The sequence below is a fragment of the Engystomops pustulosus genome, chromosome 5 (assembly GCF_040894005.1).
Source record: "Engystomops pustulosus chromosome 5, aEngPut4.maternal, whole genome shotgun sequence".
NCBI classification, from domain to species: domain Eukaryota; kingdom Metazoa; phylum Chordata; class Amphibia; order Anura; family Leptodactylidae; genus Engystomops; species Engystomops pustulosus.
In genome coordinates, this window is record NC_092415.1 from 16,470,048 (window position 1) to 16,493,865 (window position 23,818).

Consider the following 23,818-nt stretch of genomic DNA (forward strand, 5'->3'; position numbering starts at 1 on the left):
CATCCAGTGAGGAGCACTACCGCCATCCAGTGAGGAGCACTACCCCCATCCAGTGAGGATCACTACCCCCATCCAGTGAGGAGCACTACCCCCATCCAGTGAGGAGCACTACCCCCATCCACTGAGGAGCAGTACCCCCATCCAGTGAGGAGCACTACCGCCATCCAGTGAGGAGCACTACCGCCATCCAGTGAGGAGCACTACCGCCATCCAGTGAGGAGCACTACCCCCATCCAGTGAGGATCACTACCCCCATCCAGTGAGGAGCACTACCCCCATCCAGTGAGGGACACTACCCCCATCCACTGAGGAACACTACCCCCATCCACTGAGGAGCACTACCCCCATCCAGTGAGGAGCACTACCCCCATCCACTGAGGAGCACTACCCCCATCCACTGAGGAGCACTACCCCCATCCACTGAGGAGCACTACCCCCATCCACTGAGGAGCACTACCCCCATCCAGTGAGGATCACTACCCCCATCCAGTGAGGATCACTACCCCCATCCAGTGAGGATCACCACCTCCATCCAGTGAGGATCACCACCTCCATCCAGTGAGGAGCACTACCTCCATCCAGTGAGGAGCACTACCCCCATCCAGTGAGGAGCACTACCCCCATCCAGTGAGGAGCACTACCGCCATCCAGTGAGGAGCACTACCCCCATCCACTGAGGAGCACTACCCCCCATACAGTGAGGAGCACTACCCCCATCCAGTGAGGAGCACTACCGCCATCCAGTGAGGAGCACTACCCCCATCCAGTGAGGAGCACTACCCCCATCCAGTGAGGAGCACTACCGCCATCCAGTGAGGAGCACTACCCCCATCCACTGAGGAGCACTACCCCCCATACAGTGAGGAGCACTACCCCCATCCAGTGAGGAGCACTACCGCCATCCAGTGAGGAACACTACCCCCATCCAGTGAGGAGCACTACCCCCATCCAGTGAGGAGCACTACCGCCATCCAGTGAGGAGCACTACCCCCATCCAGTGAGGAGCACTACCCCCATCCAGTGAGGAGCACTACCGCCATCCAGTGAGGAGCACTACCCCCATCCAGTGAGGAACACTACCCCCATCCAGTGAGGAGCACTACCCCCATCTAGTGAAGAGCACTACCCCCATCCAGTGAGGATCACTACCCCCATCCAGTGAGGATCACTACCCCCATCCACTGAGGAACACTACCCCCATCCACTGAGGAGCACTACCCCCATCCAGTGAGGAACACTACCCCCATCCACTGAGGAGCACTACCCCCATCCACTGAGGAGCACTACCCCCATCCACTGAGGAGCACTACCCCCATCCACTGAGGAGCACTACCCCCATCCACTGAGGAGCACTACCCCCATCCACTGAGGAACACTACCCCCATCCAGTGAGGAACACTAACCCCATCCAGTGAGGATCACCACCTCCATCCAGTGAGGAGCACTACCCCCATCCACTGAGGAGCACTACCCCCATCCACTGAGGAACACTACCCCCATCCACTGAGGAGCACTACCCCCATCCACTGAGGAACACTACCCCCATCCACTGAGGAGCACTACCCCCATCCACTGAGGAGAACTACCCCCATCCACTGAGGAACACTACCCCCATCCACTGAGGAGCACTACCCCCATCCACTGAGGAGCACTACCCCCATCCACTGAGGAACACTACCCCCATCCACTGAGGAACACTACCCCCATCCACTGAGGGACACTACCCCCATCCAGTGAGGAGCACTACCCCCATCCAGTGAGGAGCACTACCCCCATCCAGTGAGGATCACTACCCCCATCCAGAGAGGAGCACTACCCCCATCCAGAGAGGAGCACTACCCCCATCCAGTGAGGAGCACTACCCCCATCCAGCGAGGGACACTACCCCCATCCAGAGAGGAGCACTACCCCCATCCAGAGAGGAGCACTACCCCCATCCAGTGAGGAGCACTACCCCCATCCAGCGAGGGACACTACCCCCATCCAGCGAGGGACACTACCCCCATCCAGAGAGGAGCACTACCCCCATCCAGTGAGGAGCACTACCCCCATCCAGTGAGGAGCACTACCCCCATCCAGTGAGGAGCACTACCCCCATCCAGTGAGGAGCACTACCCCCATCCAGTGAAGAGCACTACCCCCATCCACTGAGGAACACTACCCCCATCCACTGAGGAACACTACCCCCATCCACTGAGGAGCACTACCCCCATCCAGTGAGGAACACTACCCCCAGCCAGTGAGGAACACTACCCCCATCCAGTGAGGAGCACTACCCCCATCCACTGAGGAACACTACCCCCATCCACTGAGGAACACTACCCCCAGCCAGTGAGGAGCACTACCCCCATCCACTGAGGAACACTACCCCCATCCACTGAGGAACACTACCCCCATCCAGTGAGGAGCACTACCCCCATCCAGTGAGGAGCACTACCCCCATCCAGTGAGGAGCACTACCCCCATCTAGTGAAGAGCACTACCCCCATCCAGTGAGGATCACTACCCCCATCCAGTGAGGAACATTACCCCCATCCAGTGAGGACCCCTACCCCCATCCAGTGAGGAACACTACCGCTATACAGTGAGGATCACTACCCCCATCCAGTGAGGATCACTACCCCCATCCAGTGAGGAGCACTACCCCCATCCAGTGAGGAGCACTACCCCCATCTAGTGAAGAGCACTACCCCCATCCAGTGAGGAGCACTACCCCCATCCAGCGAGGAACACTACCGCCATCCAGAGAGGAGCACTACCCCCATCCAGTGAGGAGCACTACCGCCATCCAGTGAGGAGCACTACCCCCATCTAGTGAAGAGCACTACCCCCATACAGTGACCAAATATCAGGGGCAATATGAAGGATTGTTGAATTCAATTTGGAGGGGGGCACCTGTGCCATGCTGTCAGTGAGGGCAGTGTAGTGCACCCTGGCATCACTGGCAGCATGGCACAGCAACAAGGGATCCAGCCAGGGGCAGTAGATTTGTGACCATGGGAAGCTGTCATACAGGGCAGTTTGGGACACTAAACAATAAGGACCTGTAGTTGTTTAGTGTCCCAAAGCTGCCTGCCTGCTGCCTGTGTAACGCACACAGAACAGCTGCTGCTTCCATGTACTCACCGGGCGTTGTGTAAGCTCCGGATGTTCTGCCCTCTTTCTCACGGAGTTCCCGGCTGCAGGGGAGGAGGGGGAGGGAGTTGAGGGGCGGGCACTGACTTGCTCTGTGTCTAAGGCAGCACTTGTGAGCACAGAGCAGGTCAGATGCAGACTACAGTATGAGAGATCACTGAAGCTCTCGGCAAGCGGCAGATTTTCCTGCATTGCCTGAGCTTCAGTTATTAACAGGGAAATGGAACAGGAAGATGGTACGCGTGCCCACAGAGAGGGCTGTGCGTGCCCTCTCTGGCACGCGTGCCATAGGTTCGCCACCACTGGTCTATATTTTACTTCCATTACTGGTCTATAGCCATCGGTCTGTCAGAGGGGAACCTCGTCTGCATCCAGGAGCAGCACAGGTCCAGTGTATGGGGGTTTGGTGACATCTTGTAGTACATCGGCCTCTTAGGGCTCATTCACACGGGGGAGATTTATCAGAAGTGTCGAAGAGCAAAATTGCTCTAGTTGATAATGGCAACCAATCAGAGCTCAGCTATTACTTTTCCCGCAGCAGGTAATAATATTAAAGCTGAGCTCTGATTGGCTGCCACTAGACTAGAACAGTTCCGCTCATAGACACTTCTGATAAATCTCCCCATTTATTTCCGTGCTGGCGTATGATGTAAACCCGACCTCCGCAAATGCCTAGTGGCTCCGGCCTCCTGCTGTATTTAGCTGGCGGCGGGGCGGTTGTGCGCCAAGTCATCCATGATCAGCAGAGGTAAAGAAAAAACTATAACGGGCTTCTGCAGATCGAGAGGTTCTTTATCGTATAGACCAGTGGTCTCCAACCACCGGGCCATGGAAAACCTGGTCCCGGTCCGCGGCCAAAAAACTTGGAGAAAAAAAAAAAAGGGAACTTGCCTCTTACCAATTCACCCGCAGCTCCGGCTTCTTCTCATATGAGATTCACAGCAGTGTGGGCAGGGGTAGGTGTATACCCTCAGGTGGGGGCACTGCTATGGCCCAAAAACTTTTTTGGGTATCCCCAGGTACAAAAAGGTTGGGGAACACTGGTATAGAGTATATAGAGAGAAAGAACGGATGTGTGAATAAGCCCTAAGGCAGAGACACTGAAGTTCTCAATGTATATGGCAGTGGTGGCAAACCTATGGCACGGGTGCCAGAGGTGGCACTCAGACAATCGTCCCACGACAGAGTTCACTAAATAGGACCAAATCTTCCTGCATTCCCAGGCAACATGAGCGACATTTCATTGGCTGTTTGGAACTGCCGGAAAAGTGAGGTGGTGTTGACAGAACTGCAATATCTTTGGAGGTCCTCCTGCTGGACCCACCATTCTTCCTCTACAGAGAAGCTACAACGAGAGACTGAATGTTCCCTCCTTTTAACTGTATTTGTGGTCTCAGGCGGCCGATACGATTGAAAGATGTGGAAGAACAGGTAGCAATAAGTTACTGCTTAAAATGCCATGTTGGCTCTTCATGGTAAATAAGTGGATTTTGGTTGTAGTTTGGGCATCCGGTAACATCCTAATGGCGCTCGCTACTCCTCCGTTGATCCCGGCTTCTCTGCCTGGCATGTGCTAAGTATTTAGTGTGACAATCTAGAAGCCTAAATCAGTACAATGTCTTTAACATGGAAGATAAGGGAACCATGTTAAGCTGGGCTGAGTCAGTCAGGCCTAGTCTGTCAGTCAGACCAGAGCAGCGGGTCAGCTGGCTTTGGACATGGTGTATGGCGTCCTACCACGAGGAGTGGTCTCTTAGTGGTCCCCGTGGCCATGAGGCCTCTACTTCATGTTTCTTCGCTGCAGCAGCCATGACAGAGGGGCTTTGTATCTCTACACATCCCCTCGGGTGCTCCTATAATCTGCCACCCCCAATAGGTGACATACCAGTGACTTCTCTGCACCCGTGCACTGCTCTTAAAGGGGATGTTTATGGATCAGGGTGCTGTCAGAAGATGGTGGTGTTATAAGGAATCAAAGTGTACGTGGATTGGCCACGACTGATCACATATGTGAACATCGCATTACCGGATGCGTTTTGTAAACGCAAATGTTAACATCAATTTAAACGAGCCAAATCTCTCTCCAGCTGTTGATGCGTTTCGATACGCGCGCGCTAAACGCCACGTGTGGCCGCACACTTTTTGGCAAGGCACATCAGCTCTGTGGTCACAGACAGACATGTAGCATATCCTGAGATGATCCCTGTCCCTTCTGTGACACATGGAGGAGCCTGTTATGTTCTGGGGCTTTGTGGCACAGGGGGGCTGGAATCCGTGTAGGGGACAACGAAATCTCAAGACGATCCAGGGATTCTAGAGAGAAATGTGCTGCCCAATGTCAGGAAGCTTGGGCTCAGACATGGGTCTTACCCATAAAAATCACCCAAAACACACAGCAAGAAGAAACACTGGACTATTCTGAAGTGGCTTCTATGAGCCCCCGACCCAAATCCTATCGAGCATCTGTGGAAGGAGCGGATATATGGCGTCTGGAAAACTCCAAACCCCAGACAATGGGGGTCATTTACTAAGGGCCCGATTCGCGTTTTCCCGACGTGTTACCCGAATATTTCCGATTTGCGCCAAATTTCCCCGGGATTTTGGCTCACGCGATCGGATTGTGGCGCATCGGCGCTGGCATGCACGCGACGGAAATCGGGGGCGTGGTCGAACAAAATCCCGACGTATTCGGAAAAACCGCCGCATTTAAAAAAAAAAAAAAAAAAAAAAAAGAAGTGTCGCGGAGCTTGCACTTACCTTCACTAGGAATAGGCCGGTGAACTTGAGTGCGTTCCGGGGAACTTAAGCGCGGCAGCGCCACCGGGTGGACGTCGGAGGAACTGCCTTAGTGAATCCCGGCCGGACCCGGATCCACCGCAGAGAACGCGCCGCTGGATCACGAATGGACCGGGTAAGTAAATCTGCCCCTATGTCAGCAGTTTGCTCATGAGGAGCGGCCCAAATCCCTGCTGAGAGGTGCAGGAGTCTGATTGACAGTCACAGAAATCGTGCGATTGCCTAAAAGGTTCCGCAACAAAATATCAAGTTAAAGGATCGATCAGGTGGAGAAGCAACGTCTGCCTTACATTTGTACATTTTCATAGAAATTTTATTTATTTTTACTTTTGTCAGATTCAAGTTATTTCTGTGTCCGTTTTTCATTAAACGAGGGGAACCAACAATTTTGTCCACATGTGTAGCTGTACCAATAACAATTCATGGGAATTACTGGCTACTGACAGCAAGGTAAGAGTCACAATATGGCGAGTACACTCCCACAACTACGACTACAAAAGAGGTGGGGGTTAACACTCCCCACCCTGAGGCTCATACAAGGGTGGGGCTTAAAGGGACTGTTGCCAGCTTTTACACCAATAAACTACCAGTCCCACCCTATCACCAGGCAAGATAAAATGTAGGTATGTGCAGCATGGTGGCTCAGTGGTTAGCATTACAGCCTTGCAGTGATGGAGTCCTGTGTTCAAGTCCCATCCACGTAACCCTCTGTAAAGAGTTTGTATGTTCTCTCCATGTTTGCGTGCGTTTCCTCCGGTTTCCTCCCACACTCCAAAACATACTGGTAGGTGATTAGATTGCGAGCCCCATTGGGGACAGGGACTGATGTGACAAGTTCTGTGCAGCGCTGCGTAATCTGTGTGCGCTATATAAATAATTATTATTATAAGCACGAGAAGAGTCAAGTTTAAAGGATGCAGAGGGATGCTCCTATCTTCGGTTCCTAGAAACATTGGGGGATTTTTGAAAGAAAGAGGCTCCACAATTGTATTCCGAACCAGACAAATACTCAGATCTTTTTTTTTTTTTTTACCTGAAAACCATGTTTTTCATATTATATCACATAGACACTACTGCAGCCTCCAAAAGTGACTTGTCTCTGGCAAAATAGGACTCTTCTCCCCTCATTTGCATGTGACTTTAAATGAGATTTATTTTTTTTTGGGGGGGGGGGGGAATATTTCCTGGCCTAAGTGGTCTTGCCCCCACCCTTGTTGTATACGGTACTTTTCACCAAGTGCGGCCCCGTTAAAAAGGGAAGAGGACATGACTACAGAGATCGGGAATGGCTTAAATTAGATAGTCCAATTATAAGCTATGGAGAGTCACTGCAGAAAAGTACAGGATTATTTTATTTATTTTTTTTTAATATTTTCCAAAATTTACCTCCCGCTAAAGAGCCTAAGCTGCAATACTAGATACAACCTATTGAGATGAAGGGGGCACTGTTCGCCAAACAACCACTTTGAAGTCTTCGCTGCATTGGATACATTTTTTTTTGAATGTCATAATTCCCAATGTCCAACCTAAACCCTATTGTCCATAATTATTATAATTTTTTTTTTTTAATAAGACAAAATCCCCCACCCCCACCTCTGTCCAGGTCAGACTTGACTTTAAAGTATCAGACATGATAAATCATCAAATTAACAAAACGTTGCTCTGTTGATTCAAGCAATAAAAAAAAAATGCTTTTATTGATTTTTATTTTATTTTTCTGGAAAAAAAAAAAAAAGTTTTTTTTTCTTATCAAACTTCCTAGCATATATTTTGTGCAGTGCGGTGAAATGAGATTATCGCCATGATCGAGTCTCCGGAAAAAAAAAAACAACAAAAAAAACACAACTTAATCCTTTCTCATCATCATATACAATATGAAGCATAACGAGGAGGGGGGAGAAATTTTTTTTTTCTCATCTTCCAAAAAAAGTGCACTCACCAAGTCGGCTCAACTATTCCTAAAAAAACCTGACAAATAATCTTTAGTTGTGCTCGCGGCTTTCGGATAACTTTATACATTAAAAAAAAAGGGGGGGGGGGGAAGAAAAAAAATTCTGGATATTTTTGAAAATTTTTGGAAAACAAAATTTCTCACCCACACACACACGCTTATAGATCTTTCTATTTTCAGCATAGTAAAACACTTGCGTAAACCTAAAACACAAACAGGAAGCCCTTAAAAATTCAATAACCATCACACCCATCGTCCATCTATGGGGACCGAACCCCCGAAATTCCAGGAAACCTCCTTTTTTGGCAGGACAGTCCATTGCGGTGGAACGCGGTCGTCACAATTTCGGTTCTTTCATGATAAATTTGATCTGGATTCTGTTCCCGTTCTCCGTGGGAGAGCCCCAAATGTTTTTCGCCCCAATTTCCGACCCCACCACCACTTTTGCCCCCTCCCCCATAATAAAATTGCTCTACCACTAGGGAGTAACAAATATAGAACTTTCTATATACACAACAAAAAAAGGGAACAGAATCGGACGACTTTAGTGGTTACTAATTCTAAGCAATGCTAAATTTAATAAAAAAAAAAATATTTATCTTTTTTGAAAAAAAAAAAAAAAAAATTGTAACCCACATCTCGCCGCTTCCCGTACAGAAGAAATGGGCGGGAAATGTACAGTCGTAATATTTTAGGGATTTCGTTCTTTGGCAAGGAAAGAACTTTTTATAGTTTTACAATCCGCCAGGAGGCAATGGACATCGTCCCGGCTGAGAAGAAACCAGCGCAAATCTTTATATGAACAGTAGGAAAATAAATCTTTATTTAAGAGTCTGCGGCGTCTCCACACGTCTTCACCTAAGAAGAAACAAAAAGATTGTAAATACCCAAAACTAATACAGTAACATCAAAACTACCGCTAAATGTCAATTATCCTTACTGCAATCACATAGGGGGCAGTATTATAGTAGTAATATTCCTGTACATAGGGGGGCAGTATTATAGTAGTTATATTCTTGTACATAGGGGGTAGTATTATAGTAGTTATATTCTTGTACATAGGAGCAGTATTATAGTAGTTATATTCTTGTACATAGGGGGCAGTATTATAGTAGTTATATTCCTGTACATAGGGAGCAGTATTATAGTAGTTATATTCTTGTACATAGGGGGCAGTATTATAGTAGTTATATTCTTGTACATAGGGGGCAGTATTATAGTAGTTATATTCCTGTACATAGGGGGCAGTATTATAGTAGTTATATTCCTGTACATAGGGGCAGTATTATAGTAGTTATATTCTTGTACATAGGGGGCAGTATTATAGTAGTTATATTCTTGTACATAGGGGGCAGTATTATAGTAGTTATATTCCTGTACATAGGGGCAGTATTATAGTAGTTATATTCTTGTACATAGGGGGCAGTATTATAGTAGTTATATTCTTATACATAGGGGGCAGTATTATAGTAGTTATATTCTTGTACATAGGGGGCAGTATTATAGTAGTAATATTCGTGTACATAGGGGGCAGTATTATAGTAGTTATATTCTTGTACATAGGGGGCAGTATTATAGTAGTTATATTCCTGTACATAGGGGGCAGTATTATAGTAGTTATATTCTTGTACATAGGGGGCAGTATTATAGTAGTTATATTCTTGTACATAGGGGGCAGTATTATAGTAGTTATATTCTTATACATAGGGGGCAGTATTATAGTAGTTATATTCTTATACATAGGGGGCAGTATTATAGTAGTTATATTCTTGTACATAGGGGGCAGTATTATAGTAGTTATATTCCTGTACATAGGAGGCAGTATTATAGTAGTTATATTCCTGTACATAGGGGGCAGTATTATAGTAGTTATATTCCTGTACATAGGGGGCAGTATTATAGTAGTTATATTCCTGTACATAGGGGGCAGTATTATAGTAGTTATATTCCTGTACATAGGGGGCAGTATTATAGTAGTTATATTCCTGTACATAGGGGGCAGTATTATAGTAGTTATATTCCTGTACATAGGGGGCAGTATTATAGTAGTTATATTCCTGTACATAGGGGGCAGTAATATAGTAGTTATATTCCTGTACATAGGGGGCAGTAATATAGTAGTTATATTCTTGTACATAGGAGGCAGTATTATAGTAGTTATATTCTTGTACATAGGGGGCAGTATTATAGTAGTTATATTCCTGTACATAGGGAGCAGTATTATAGTAGTTATATTCTTGTACATAGGGGGCAGTATTATAGTAGTTATATTCTTGTACATAGGGGGCAGTATTATAGTAGTAATATTCCTGTACATAGGGGGCAGTATTATAGTAGTTATATTCTTGTACATAGGGGGCAGTATTATAGTAGTTATATTCTTGTACATAGGGGGCAGTATTATAGTAGTTATATTCCTGTACATAGGGGGCAGTATTATAGTAGTTATATTCTTGTACATAGGGGCAGTATTATAGTAGTTATATTCTTGTACATAGGGGGCAGTATTATAGTAGTTATATTCTTATACATAGGGGGCAGTATTATAGTAGTTATATTCTTGTACATAGGGGGCAGTATTATAGTAGTAATATTCCTGTACATAGGGGGCAGTATTATAGTAGTTATATTCTTGTACATAGGGGGCAGTATTATAGTAGTTATATTCCTGTACATAGGGGGCAGTATTATAGTAGTTATATTCTTGTACATAGGGGCAGTATTATAGTAGTTATATTCTTGTACATAGGGGGCAGTATTATAGTAGTTATATTCTTGTACATAGGGGGCAGTATTATAGTAGTTATATTCTTATACATAGGGGGCAGTATTATAGTAGTTATATTCTTGTACATAGGGGGCAGTATTATAGTAGTTATATTCCTGTACATAGGAGGCAGTATTATAGTAGTTATATTCCTGTACATAGGGGGCAGTATTATAGTAGTTATATTCCTGTACATAGGGGGCAGTATTATAGTAGTTATATTCCTGTACATAGGGGGCAGTATTATAGTAGTTATATTCCTGTACATAGGGGGCAGTATTATAGTAGTTATATTCCTGTACATAGGGGGCAGTATTATAGTAGTTATATTCCTGTACATAGGGGGCAGTATTATAGTAGTAATATTCCTGTACATAGGGGGCAGTAATATAGTAGTTATATTCTTGTACATAGGAGGCAGTATTATAGTAGTTATATTCCTGTACATAGGGGGCAGTATTATAGTAGTTATATTCCTGTACATAGGGGGCAGTATTATAGTAGTTATATTCCTGTACATAGGGGGCAGTATTATAGTAGTTATATTCCTGTACATAGGAGGCAGTATTATAGTAGTTATATTCCTGTACATAGTGGACAGTATTATAGTAGTTATATTCTTGTACATAGGGGGCAGTATTATAGTAGTTATATTCTTGTACATAGGGGGCAGTATTATAGTAGTAATATTCCTGTACATAGGGGGCAGTAATATAGTAGTTATATTCTTGTACATAGGGGGCAGTATTATAGTAGTTATATTCTTGTACACAGGAGGCAGTATTATAGTAGTTATATTCTTGTACATAGGGGGCAGTATTATAGTAGTTATATTCTTGTACATAGGGGGCAGTATTATAGTAGTTATATTCTTGTACATAGGGGGCAGTATTATAGTAGTTATATTCTTGTACATAGGGGGCAGTATTATAGTAGTTATATTCTTGTACATAGGGGCAGTATTATAGTAGTTGTTGGAAATATGACATGGTGTGGCTTGAGACAGTTTAAGGGTCTTTGTGGACAGAGGAAGAACTAAGCCATAAATGCCTACATTGCCCCTAATAAAGATTGCAGAGACAGCTGCATGTGATTACAATGGACTGTGCTATTACACCTGGAGGCTGGGGCTATCCTGACCACACTGAGGACAGCTGCTTGTCATTGCCCCTGGGGATTCTTGCAGATCTTGTGGGAAACAAAGACTCAAGTTACTTGTCCTGCAAGTTTGTGTGATAAGAATATATTGACTCTACATCATCCTTGGATTGGCCAAGACAGTGGTGGAGGTGGGATGATGGGCAAGTGTGTGTCGGATACGTGTGTATGTATATAAGATGGTATACAGATCTTTAGTTAGAGCACTTCCTTCCCCACCATCTCTCTGTCCCTTAGTTAGTTTACCCTCTATGTGTATTCCCCTGTATTGTACCCTTAATAAATCCCCTATAAAGATCCATTGAATATTGTTGTTAATTTAATATTAACTGGCACCCCAAAACCAAGCAGATTTTACATTTGGCACCCCAGATGGGACCTGTAATTTAAATTCTACAGAGAATCCACGTCAACATATCTGCGCTATTTCAATCTATGAACGGAATTTGGATCTTTGGTACAGAGGAAATCCTGGTAAGTAACAAGTTTTCATATTACATTACTATCTTTGATAAGCCAGGTTGTTTTATGTGAATGTATAGGAAGTCGCCTGTTGAGATTGTAGGTTAACGTTAAGTGTGAGCGGTTGTGTTTAGTGTACAGAGGTAAAGTTGTAGGAAAAAGGGTGTTCCTTGATATAGCTGTACATTTTCCTAGATTGAATGAGTCTAAAGGCTTAAGCAGTGTGTAAAGTAGCCTTTCGGAACATTCGTGTAGTAGTTAATTACACAAACTGTGTTTGCTTAGTTTGTCATTTTGTGTGTTTGTCAGTGTGTATTGTGGTAACAGAGATGGAACTTGTTCAGAAGTTTGTGAAAAAGTATTCCTCTGCTCGATACCATTCATGTGCAGATGGTTCACTGGAGGAGCAATATAAGGAGCTGATGATGCAGTGTAAGGCCCATAATGAGAAGTTAGATAGGAAAGTGCTCAGTAAGAGAGGGAAGAAAGAAAGGTTGGGCAATGAAATCATGATGCTCATTAAGATGAAAGAATTGGCTGAGGTAAAGGAAGTAAATTGGTACATACAAAGGCTCCAATGTAAGGAAAGTATAGACAGAATCAGTGACTCTGTGATTGAAATTTCTGTGAAAACAACTAGTGAGATGGATAATCTACAAGCAAAGGTGGATGAGCTGACTTTAAGAAATGAAGAGTTGGATAAACAACTCGATGAGTGTAGATTGAGTTCTGTATCTACTGAAACTCATATACATTCCTTAGAAAGGGAGATACAGCAGAGGGACATGATAATTACCTCACTAAAGGGTCAGTTGTCGGAAGCAATGGCCCAACTGTATAAACAAGGAGAACAGATCCGGTCCCTCCAACTACAGAACCAGACGTGCCATAAAGCAGCAGATGTCTGTATTGTCACACCCGGGGGTTGGAGTGGTGAACACAATCTAATACCTGCAGATAAGTCTCCAACACTCACCATCCAGGATAGACTACATCTGTGTCAGGTTATTGGAGAATGGGATACAAATGAGTCACCAATAATTGTATCGAATAAATTTGAAGCGGTGGTGAGGCAATACAACTTGTGTAATGCGGATGCATGGTCTCTGCTCCAAGCATGGCTTCCTGGGCCTCTGGCCGCACAGTTGTCATCTACACACATGGGAGATGATGATAGTGGTGCAGACTTAAGAAGGAAGGAACTGCAGCGTATCATGGGAGGGAGAGACATAAGGGGTGAGAATACCCTGAGAAAACATAGGTTCAGGACAGGTGATGACCCCCTCATCTTCTGTAACAAGTACCTGACCTTATTTAGGACTGTTTACTACTGTCCGTATATGTCTCAGGATGACTCTGATTTCCTCTATTCAATGGCAAATCAGTGTAATGTGGATTACACCACAAAAATTGGCCTGAGGAATGCTACATCCCTAGAGAACTTTATTAATATACTCAGGGACTGGTGTGAGGAGTCTAACAATAGGGATGAACCATCAGAATATCTGTCTACAGAGTACAGAGCTAGGAGGACGAGATATGTCCGGTATTGCTATGGATGTGGGAGGCCCGGGCATATTAAACGTTTCTGTAATGTAAATTATGCAAACCATGAGACACATTATAAATCATTGCATGCAGAAATTGATGCCATTGAGCCTGAGACCAACCAGAACACAGTGATCACAGAGACATGTGAGGAGGCCATGACACCTCCTGGAAGTAGCCATACAGAGACATGTGAGGAGGCCATGACACCTCCTGGCACTAGCCACACAGAGACATGTGAGGAGAACACATCACATGCAAATAAGAGCCCCAATATACACAAGGAAGGGTCTAATGTCCCAGTGTACAATCCATGGGCAGGGCTGCCATTCTGGCTATTCTGGAGCTGGTCACAGATCGCCCTCCCCCTGCTAATAAACACTGCACAGTACAGCAGCAGCATGGCTTATTAATGTGTGGATATACCAATACACATTGTGAATGAATAGATTTGGAATTGTGTTAATGGTATGAATTGCAAGGTTTCTAACTATGTTTTCTTTCTCTTGTAGACTGGATTTCTTTTGTCACATGACTCCAGGACAAAGAAACTAACACTTTGTTTTGTTTCTACAGGCTCCATTCTTTGATCTCGTGTTTTACATATCTGTTTTGAATAATGTTTGTGTGATAACTGTCATTATGTTTTGTTTTAGGCAACAAGGTGGTTTGCTGAAGAAACAAGTTATTAATATTGACATTTTGTTTACAGGTCATAAAAAAGGTAGTACGTGTACAAATAAAACCACGTGGTGTAATGAGCTCAAAATTTATGAGGGTTAATTGTTTGCAAACAATTAAAAATATGAAGTAACATCCCATTGTGATGTGTAGGTCCTGTGTGTAATGTATTTGGTGTTTTGTTTTTTTTGTGCTATGTCTTTGTTCTTTATCTTGTCCCATAGATGACCTTACTTAATCATTGACAGAAGAAGGATTGGAAACTGCCTGGTGTCCCACCCTAAGATGTGTAGAAGCTGAATTAGCTCTCATTGTTTTATGTTGTCTGTTTTGTGTTCTGTTAAATGTAGTATGTAAACTGTGTCAATACACATTTTTTGTTTTTGTTCCTGATGCTCAGGAATGTTGGATTTGTTGGATTTTTTTTTTCCCCCATTTTTTTTTTAATGGAGCATTTTTTTTTTCTTGATTCAAGTATTATTTTTTTTTTATACAGTGTTTGGTACCATTTTGTGGTACCAAAGGGGCATGGTTTTAGAGAGTAATGCAGTACCAAAGGGGCAGACTATAGTGAATTCACATAAATATTGAATTTTTTTTATTTAAGGTTTTTTTCTCTGATACATTTGTCTCACTGGCAACTTAATTTTAAGTTTCTCAAACAAACTGCACACTCCTTTATACCTGTAAACATAGGGTATTAAAAGCAGCATTCGGTTTGAATTTTTTTTTAATTTTAATGTTCTCAATCTATGTGTGTGTCTTCAAGGTTGCGTAAAACATATAGTAATTAATGGCTCAGCTATATACGGTTACTATATAGTATATTGTATTTAATAATGCACAAGTAAGATTACCAATATGCACTTGATATACTTTTGGTTAATTTATAAGTCAGGACAATGGGAGACATATATAAGGTGTGAAGTGAACATTTCTGTGGAGTGTAAATATAAAACCTGGTAAACTTACAGAATTAGATTTGGTAATCGGAAAAAGCTAAATGAAAGTCTATGTTTAAACTAAATATATTTGAAGTCAAGTAAATCTGGAAACCCTTAGATAAACCACCCTGCAAACTTCTACTTGAAATCAATCTTTTGATTTACTATTGGTTATGTTTTATAGTTCTGTTTGGGTTTCCTTTTATGTAATTTCATATCTATAGGTTATGTTGATATCTAAGATATTATTGCCAGCTTGCATTCTATATAACGTGGGATTTATATTTGCATATTGTAAATATGGCAGACAGTTACTAGCATATATGAAGATCTATATTTGTTGGATAATTGGTATAGATGGAAAAATGTCATTCAAGAAATGGATATGAGAATGAATGTGAGTGAACGGTGTGATGATCATTGGTGCCCTATCCCTTACCCATACAACCTTCAACTACTTTGCCTTGAGGAAAAGCCAGAAGAAGAAAGATCATTTCCACACCCAAAGAAGATAATGGAGGAGAAATGGATTTTATTTCTGTTCTAAACATGGTCTAATGGTTTGTGGGCCTTTCAGGCCCAAAGGGGCATAATGTTGGAAATATGACATGATGTGGCTTGAGACAGTTTAAGGGTCTTTGTGGACAGAGGAAGAACTAAGCCATAAATGCCTACATTGCCCCTAATAAAGATTGCAGAGACAGCTGCATGTGATTACAATGGACTGTGCTATTACACCTGGAGGCTGGGGCTATCCTGACCACACTGAGGACAGCTGCTTGTCATTGCCCCTGGGGATTCTTGCAGATCTTGTGGGAAACAAAGACTCAAGTTACTTGTCCTGCAAGTTTGTGTGATAAGAATATATTGACTCTACATCATCCTTGGATTGGCCAAGACAGTGGTGGAGGTGGGATGATGGGCAAGTGTGTGTCGGATACGTGTGTATGTATATAAGATGGTATACAGATCTTTAGTTAGAGCACTTCCTTCCCCACCATCTCTCTGTCCCTTAGTTAGTTTACCCTCTATGTGTATTCCCCTGTATTGTACCCTTAATAAATCCCCTATAAAGATCCATTGAATATTGTTGTTAATTTAATATTAACTGGCACCCCAAAACCAAGCAGATTTTACAGTAGTTATATTCCTGTACATAGGGGGCAGTATTATAGTAGTTATATTCCTGTACATAGGGGGCAGTATTATAGTAGTTATATTCCTGTACATAGGGGCAGTATTATAGTAGTTATATTCCTGTACATAGGGGGCAGTATTATAGTAGTTATATTCTTGTACATAGGGGGCAGTATTATAGTAGTTATATTCTTGTACATAGGGGCAGTATTATAGTAGTTGTTGGAAATATGACATGGTGTGGCTTGAGACAGTTTAAGGGTCTTTGTGGACAGAGGAAGAACTAAGCCATAAATGCCTACATTGCCCCTAATAAAGATTGCAGAGACAGCTGCATGTGATTACAATGGACTGTGCTATTACACCTGGAGGCTGGGGCTATCCTGACCACACTGAGGACAGCTGCTTGTCATTGCCCCTGGGGATTCTTGCAGATCTTGTGGGAAACAAAGACTCAAGTTACTTGTCCTGCAAGTTTGTGTGATAAGAATATATTGACTCTACATCATCCTTGGATTGGCCAAGACAGTGGTGGAGGTGGGATGATGGGCAAGTGTGTGTCGGATACGTGTGTATGTATATAAGATGGTATACAGATCTTTAGTTAGAGCACTTCCTTCCCCACCATCTCTCTGTCCCTTAGTTAGTTTACCCTCTATGTGTATTCCCCTGTATTGTACCCTTAATAAATCCCCTATAAAGATCCATTGAATATTGTTGTTAATTTAATATTAACTGGCACCCCAAAACCAAGCAGATTTTACAGTAGTTATATTCCTGTACATAGGGGGCAGTATTATAGTAGTTATATTCCTGTACATAGGGGGCAGTATTATAGTAGTTATATTCCTGTACATAGGGGCAGTATTATAGTAGTTATATTCCTGTACATAGGGGGCAGTATTATAGTAGTTATATTCTTGTACATAGGGGGCAGTATTATAGTAGTTATATTCCTGTACATAGGGGCAGTATTATAGTAGTTATATTCCTGTACATAGGGGCAGTATTATAGTAGTTATGATCTTGCACATAGAATCAAAATCAGCTAAAAAGCCCTCTCTTACCTGGTTAGACACAGGAGTCCTCTTTCGGCGTACTTCCGTATTCGTAATCACCCACGTCATCTTGGGTGTCCTGTCCAGTCTGACTCCAGCTATCTCCACCATCAGATATAACCTCATCGTCCCCATGTGATTTCGCCTCGCTCTCCAAGTCTAGCTTATCATCATCTTGTTCGTTACTCAGTTGATCCAGAGTCGTTTGTTCCTGCATTTCGGCAAAATATGTTCTCAGTTCATCCACATCCACCTTCGCCTTGAGCATGAGAAGATCGACGTCTTCTTCGTGTAACTGGCCGTATTCCTGGAAATACTTGGCGAGAATGTCTTTTCCTGTATTAGTGGCCGACGAAATCTTGATAAACTTTTTCCGCTCTTCCAGAGAGCGCTCGTACATCTTTCGGTACTGCTCCATCCACCTTAAGCTCCCGTTTCGTAGGACGCAACGGTTGTCCTTAAACCATTTTACAATTTCCGTCCTAACCAAGCCGGTCTGTGTAGCCAGTTGATCATACTCGTGTGGAGTCGGCCACTGAGTTCTCGCGAAGGTACTTTTTAACAGGTGGAGCTGCTCTTGTTTCGATTTGTACGGTGCCAAAGACTGCGACCAAGAACTTGATAAGCTACCGGATTGTGTTGCCGTTCCATTCATAACTCCATCGTTGCTGTCTGAACCCATAGAGTCCAAAACAGCTTGTTCCATGGAATCTCTAACTTTCCTCCTGTCGGCAAACCAGTAATGTATTTGCCGCCTTGACAGTTTCGTCTCGGCACGCAACATATCCAAGTCATTCTGCGTCAAAAAGGAGCTCTTCTCGAAGCTGTTCTCGAGACACTGGAGCTGCTCATCTGAAATCTCCGTCATTTTTGTTGGGGTGATGTCTCTGTAATGATAGGGCCGTCTAGTCCTGGATGACATTCGGTCCCTCATCAGAGTCTCGGTGGTGATGTTACAAATACCTCGTTGGCTCCTATACCGATAGTCACTGAACCATTTCTTAATTTCACTCCTAGAAAGCCCGGTGATGTCTATTAACCGATAAACCTCCACGTCATCTGGAAACTGGCTATTCACAAAACTGGCCTTCAAAATGGCAATCTGCTCGTTGGTCTTCTTGCGCTCGTGCCGAGATGAAGGCACCATATTTAATTTCCGAGGCGGAGATGAAGCTTTTACTGTATTCTGACGTTTGGGCTCTGGAGCTTCTTGAGGACTTTGTAGGGAACGCTTCTGGCTTGGGCTTGGTGCTCCAGTTGAGTACGAAGACACAGTCACAGTAGGAGTATTTGAGACTTGCGTTAAGACTAGACCCGTTTGCCCAAGAAATTGACAAGGCACTGCCGTCTGGATAATGGGCTGGGTCATCTTAGCAGTAGTCGTTAAAGGCGCGGACACAACGGTAAAGGTCTGTGGAACCGACTGGATCGTTCCATTGAACATCTTCTTCCGTGCCTCCTCTACCTCTTCGGGAGACCAACTTATACCATGCTTCAACCTCTGCGTAGCAAACCAAATTCTGATCTGCTCCTCCGGATGTTTGGAGGCTGCGGTGAGCCATGATAGTTCCGCTTGTGTAGGGTAAGGAAATTTATTAAAAGAACTGATTAACGTTGCGTTGGTGTCAAGAGCAGAATTGTATTTGTTGCTATTTAGAGGTACAGGGATTTTTGGGAGAAGGTTAATGTTGGGTGGAAGTTGAACAGATGGCATCACGTGAGTTAAACCATCTCCTGAAATTCCATTCGTTTCCGAGAGGCCGTACTGACGGTCGTAGAACGCCTCTTCTGCCTTTCGCAGTTTTTTCATTTCGGCCCGACTTTTCCCAAGCCTACTGATGGGCAGCTTGTTTAGGGGTGCACCGGTCATGGATAGCTCGTCGTTGTCCAGACTTTCTTGAGTACTGGAGACATCGGCACTACCTTCGATGGACTGCTCTAGGATGGTCTGGTTATTACGTTTCATAAGCTTTAACTTAAAGTTGCTCTCTCCCGGGTGATGTTTTGAATTGTGGTCTGATAGAGAGTCATACTTTTTGGTGGTGAAGTCACATTCTGCACAGACGTAGAGGGGGTTGAGAATCACGTTCGGGTGTTGCATGTCAACATGCTCTGTAAACTCATTGAGATTCTGCGTTACATAAGGACAGTATTTGCATTCGTAACCACCCTGCAACTTTTTGGATTGAGTCTCAGCAGGAGGCTTCTCTTCCACCGCATCACGTTCCTCGGGTTCCTTCTCCGCCGGCCAGTCATTTTTAGTCTCTCGAGCCGGTGGAGGGGCGCTATTCAAATCGTCAATATCATGATCTTCTTGGTCTACCAGCTCAGTCGCCCTTACCATGCAAGGCGTCGTGGACTTTCGTTTACTGGCCATGCTGTTGATGGGTTAGAATTACAGTATGCTAAGGAGTTCAAGTTTGGATTAATCCAAAAAATGTTGGGTAAGGAGGGGTGTAGGCGTGGTTTCGTTCAAGCAGTGGAGGGTTCCACTCCACACACTATCCAGGGTGAGCGTCGGTGGTTCCCGTGAAACTGCATAGGGATAGGATTAGTTTGACACACCTGCAAAACAAGAAAGAGGTAATGAGTGTCGGGGGTCAACGATCAGGGTCAAGAGTTTGGGCATCGTACATACCATTTCCTGCCTTACTCCAAAATATACTATTAAACAAGTCGTAGCTTTATTTAAAAAAAAACAATTTTTTTGTAAACTCTCAAAAATGTACAAGTGGTCCACATGTAATTTAGTTGTGGATCAATTTATTAACCCATAATTTGCTCAAAAATTTGGTGCCCCCCCATCCCCAGCTCTACAGATTTGCAAAAATATAAGTGCCCTGCTTATATCGCCAGGAGGATGACATCAATATACTTGCCTGCAGCTTTTATTGACCGAAAATAGGAAGTATATACACACACACATGTAGACAAATGGCACCCCCTAGTGGTGAAAGGGGGACATGCAGATTTTTACAATAATGTAATGGATCAATACTGCAGCTTTGACCATAGATCTTTATAAAAAAGACTTATAAGTGCAGTCGTGTTACAGGATTATCCTCCCTAACGACACATCCAAGAATTTGGGATGCATCGTTCCCCGGAATACTGCAGGCAGCCATGTACGCGGCAGTACAAAAAAAAAAAAAAAAAAAAATCAATGAAACCGCAAGACTTGAGTCTGGATGAGGATTTAGATGAGCCCTGGGCGCAGCGCCGCAGAGCTACCAGACACATCCTCCGCTTCTGCTCAACCAACTTTAACCCTTAAAGGGGGCGCAAAACCTCAAGGCACCTATGTAGATGATGGAGTCACGGCAGGGGTGAAGACAGTCCCTTCCTCATTGGTGCAGCCATTGTACAGATGATGAGGCCCAAGTATTCCATTTGCAATTCTGGACCGTCGAAGGTTCTGGATTATATTATGGTGGATTGATACTGGACTACACTAGCTGTAATTTAACATATTCATTGCCACGGTCATGACGCGACCCCCCCCCCCCCCAAGTAGTGTCGTTACGGTCATAACGCACCCCCCCCCCCAGATCTGTTCAATTGTAACGGCAGAGCTAGCGGTTCTCCTATTACACGGTGTGAAATCATCTCCCTCATGTTCCCACCGGCCCCCACATACCATCCTCCCCCACCGAATCCTATCCAGCAGAAGTTATTTATGCATCATTTAAGATTCCCCCATCACCCAGCTTTTCCAGACTTCTGATGGGCAACTCACTCCGCCCTGAGCAATGTCTGCGGGGTCAAACATAGGACCTTAAGGTGGCTCTTTATTGGCTGGTTTTTCCCCCCAAACTGTAATAGGGGTGTCTGCGCAGGAGGCTGTAAATGTGGCCACCCAGCTTTCCTAAGGACAGATAAGATAATGAAACAATTCCTTTTCACATGGACTTGGTTCTGTTGAAGGAAAATCCTGGCAGAACAAAGAATCTGCAGCAATAGTGACTGCAGCGCTGTCATCCGGGCGGAATCTGATCACCATGAAGGGGGGGGGGGGATGCAATGATGGCGCCTAATGAGGTGATCTGTGTGGAGTGAATGCTAATCAGCTACTGCGGCTAATGAACTTTCTTCAGCGCACACGGCTGCACATTCCTGGAACAGGTCAGCACATTTCATGCAAACCCGGGCGCAGCAGTCACTTCCAGAGGACAAACTGTGCAAAGCCACAGCAACATCTCATCATATAAGAAAGGAAGTCACCATGTAACGTAATCCTCACGGGTCCTGTAGTCCCCATTCCCAGAGATGCAGCTGTGCAGCAGTGTAACATCCTGTGCACCAGTGTAACATACATGACATTACTTATCCTGTACTGATCCTGAGTTACATCCTGTATTATACTCCAGAGCTGCACTCACTATTCTGCTGCTGGTGCAGTCACTGTGTACATACATGACATTACTTATCCTGTACTGATCCTGAGTTACATCCTGTATTATACTCCAGAGCTGCACTCACTATTCTGCTGCTGGTGCAGTCACTGTGTACATACATGACATTACTTATCCTGTACTGATCCTGAGTTACATCCTGTATTATACCCCAGAGCTGCACTCACTATTCTGCTGCTGGTGCAGTCACTGTGTACATACATGACATTACTTATCCTGTACTGATCCTGAGTTACATCCTGTATTATACCCCAGAGCTGCACTCACTATTCTGCTGCTGGTGCAGCCACTGTGTACATACATGACATTACTTATCCTGTACTGATCCTGAGTTACATCCTGTATTATACTCCAGAGCTGCACTCACTATTCTGCTGCTGGTGCAGTCACTGTGTACATACATGACATTACTTATCCTGTACTGATCCTGAGTTACATCCTGTATTATACCCCAGAGCTTCACTCACTATTCTGCTGCTGGTGCAGTCACTGTGTACATACATGACATTACTTATCCTGTACTGATCCTGAGTTACATCCTGTATTATACTCCAGAGCTGCACTCACTATTCTGCTGCTGGTGCAGTCACTGTGTACATACATGACATTACTTATCCTGTACTGATCCTGAGTTACATCCTGTATTATACCCCAGAGCTGCACTCACTATTCTGCTGCTGGTGCAGTCACTGTGTACATACATGACATTACTTATCCTGTACTGATCCTGAGTTACATCCTGTATTATACTCCAGAGCTGCACTCACTATTCTCCTGCTGGTGCAGTCACTGTGTACATACATGACATTACTTATCCTGTACTGATCCTGAGTTACATCCTGTATTATACCCCAGAGCTGCACTCACTATTCTGCTGCTGGTGCAGTCACTGTGTACATACATGACATTACTTATCCTGTACTGATCCTGAGTTACATCCTGTATTATACTCCAGAGCTGCACTCACTATTCTCCTGCTGGTGCAGTCACTGTGTACATACATGACATTACTTATCCTGTACTGATCCTGAGTTACATCCTGTATTATACCCCAGAGCTGCACTCACTATTCTGCTGCTGGTGCAGTCACTGTGTACATACATGACATTACTTATCCTGTACTGATCCTGAGTTACATCCTGTATTATACTCCAGAGCTGCACTCACTATTCTCCTGCTGGTGCAGTCACTGTGTACATACATGACATTACTTATCCTGTACTGATCCTGAGTTACATCCTGTATTATACCCCAGAGCTGCACTCACTATTCTGCTGCTGGTGCAGTCACTGTGTACATACATGACATTACTTATCCTGTACTGATCCTGAGTTACATCCTGTATTATACTCCAGAGCTGCATTCAGGTCTATGGTACCGTACTACTCGATGGTATGGTGTGAGAACTGCTGGGGCTTCCATGTTAGTCATCTTCTCCACTGTTCACAGGTTTATGATGAATTTTACTGGCAAGTCTGAAATGTTACCTCCAGCAAATCTACAAAAACCTCAATGCTGGCTCAGCAATAAAAAATTCACTTACATTTTTTTTACCCGTTTTAGTGGTTTTCCAGGGTTTGAAAAACATGGTGGTTTTCTTCCAAAAGCACCACAATGCACCATGAGTAGTGCAAGTTATTACAGCCGAGCAGTGACACAAGCACAAGCCATGGTCAGCAGTGGAGGTGTTTTTGGAACAGTCACACAACCACTGCACAGCTTTTAGAAACATTTCTAATTTTTAATTCAGAATTCATCTACCTTCACTA

At 44.2% G+C, this 23,818-nt stretch overlaps 2 protein-coding genes across 2 annotated transcripts in view; one reads left to right on the forward strand and one right to left on the reverse strand.

Moving 5' to 3' along the window:
• Window positions 1-7,650: 7,650 nt before the first annotated feature.
• ZHX2 (zinc fingers and homeoboxes 2) overlaps window positions 7,651-23,818 on the reverse strand; it is a 41,658-nt gene continuing 25,490 nt past the window's right edge. Inside the window, exons 3-4 of the mRNA XM_072151239.1 lie at window positions 17,647-20,202; window positions 7,651-8,740 (exon numbers count right to left, since the gene is read on the reverse strand). Coding sequence (XP_072007340.1) covers window positions 17,651-20,014 — 2,364 coding nt within the window. The 5' untranslated portion in view covers window positions 20,015-20,202 and the 3' untranslated portion in view covers window positions 7,651-8,740; window positions 17,647-17,650. The remainder of the gene's footprint in view (window positions 8,741-17,646; window positions 20,203-23,818) is intronic.
• LOC140133912 (posterior protein-like) lies at window positions 12,599-14,493 on the forward strand. Its single transcript, XM_072154602.1, has 2 exons — window positions 12,599-13,964; window positions 14,474-14,493. The coding sequence occupies exons 1-2, from the start codon at window positions 12,599-12,601 to the stop codon at window positions 14,491-14,493; spliced, it is 1,386 nt and encodes a 461-aa protein (XP_072010703.1).

What these genes read in the sequence shown, in the direction of transcription:
- LOC140133912 (XM_072154602.1), top strand. Translation starts at nt 12,599, where the DNA reads ATGGAACTTGTTCAGAAGTTTGTGAAAAAGTATTCCTCTGCTCGATAC. An exon ending in CACAGTGATCACAGAGACAT is followed by an intron (nt 13,965 to 14,473) that starts GTGAGGAGGCCA and finishes GTTTTGTTTTAG; the next exon opens with GCAACAAGGTGGTTTGCTGA.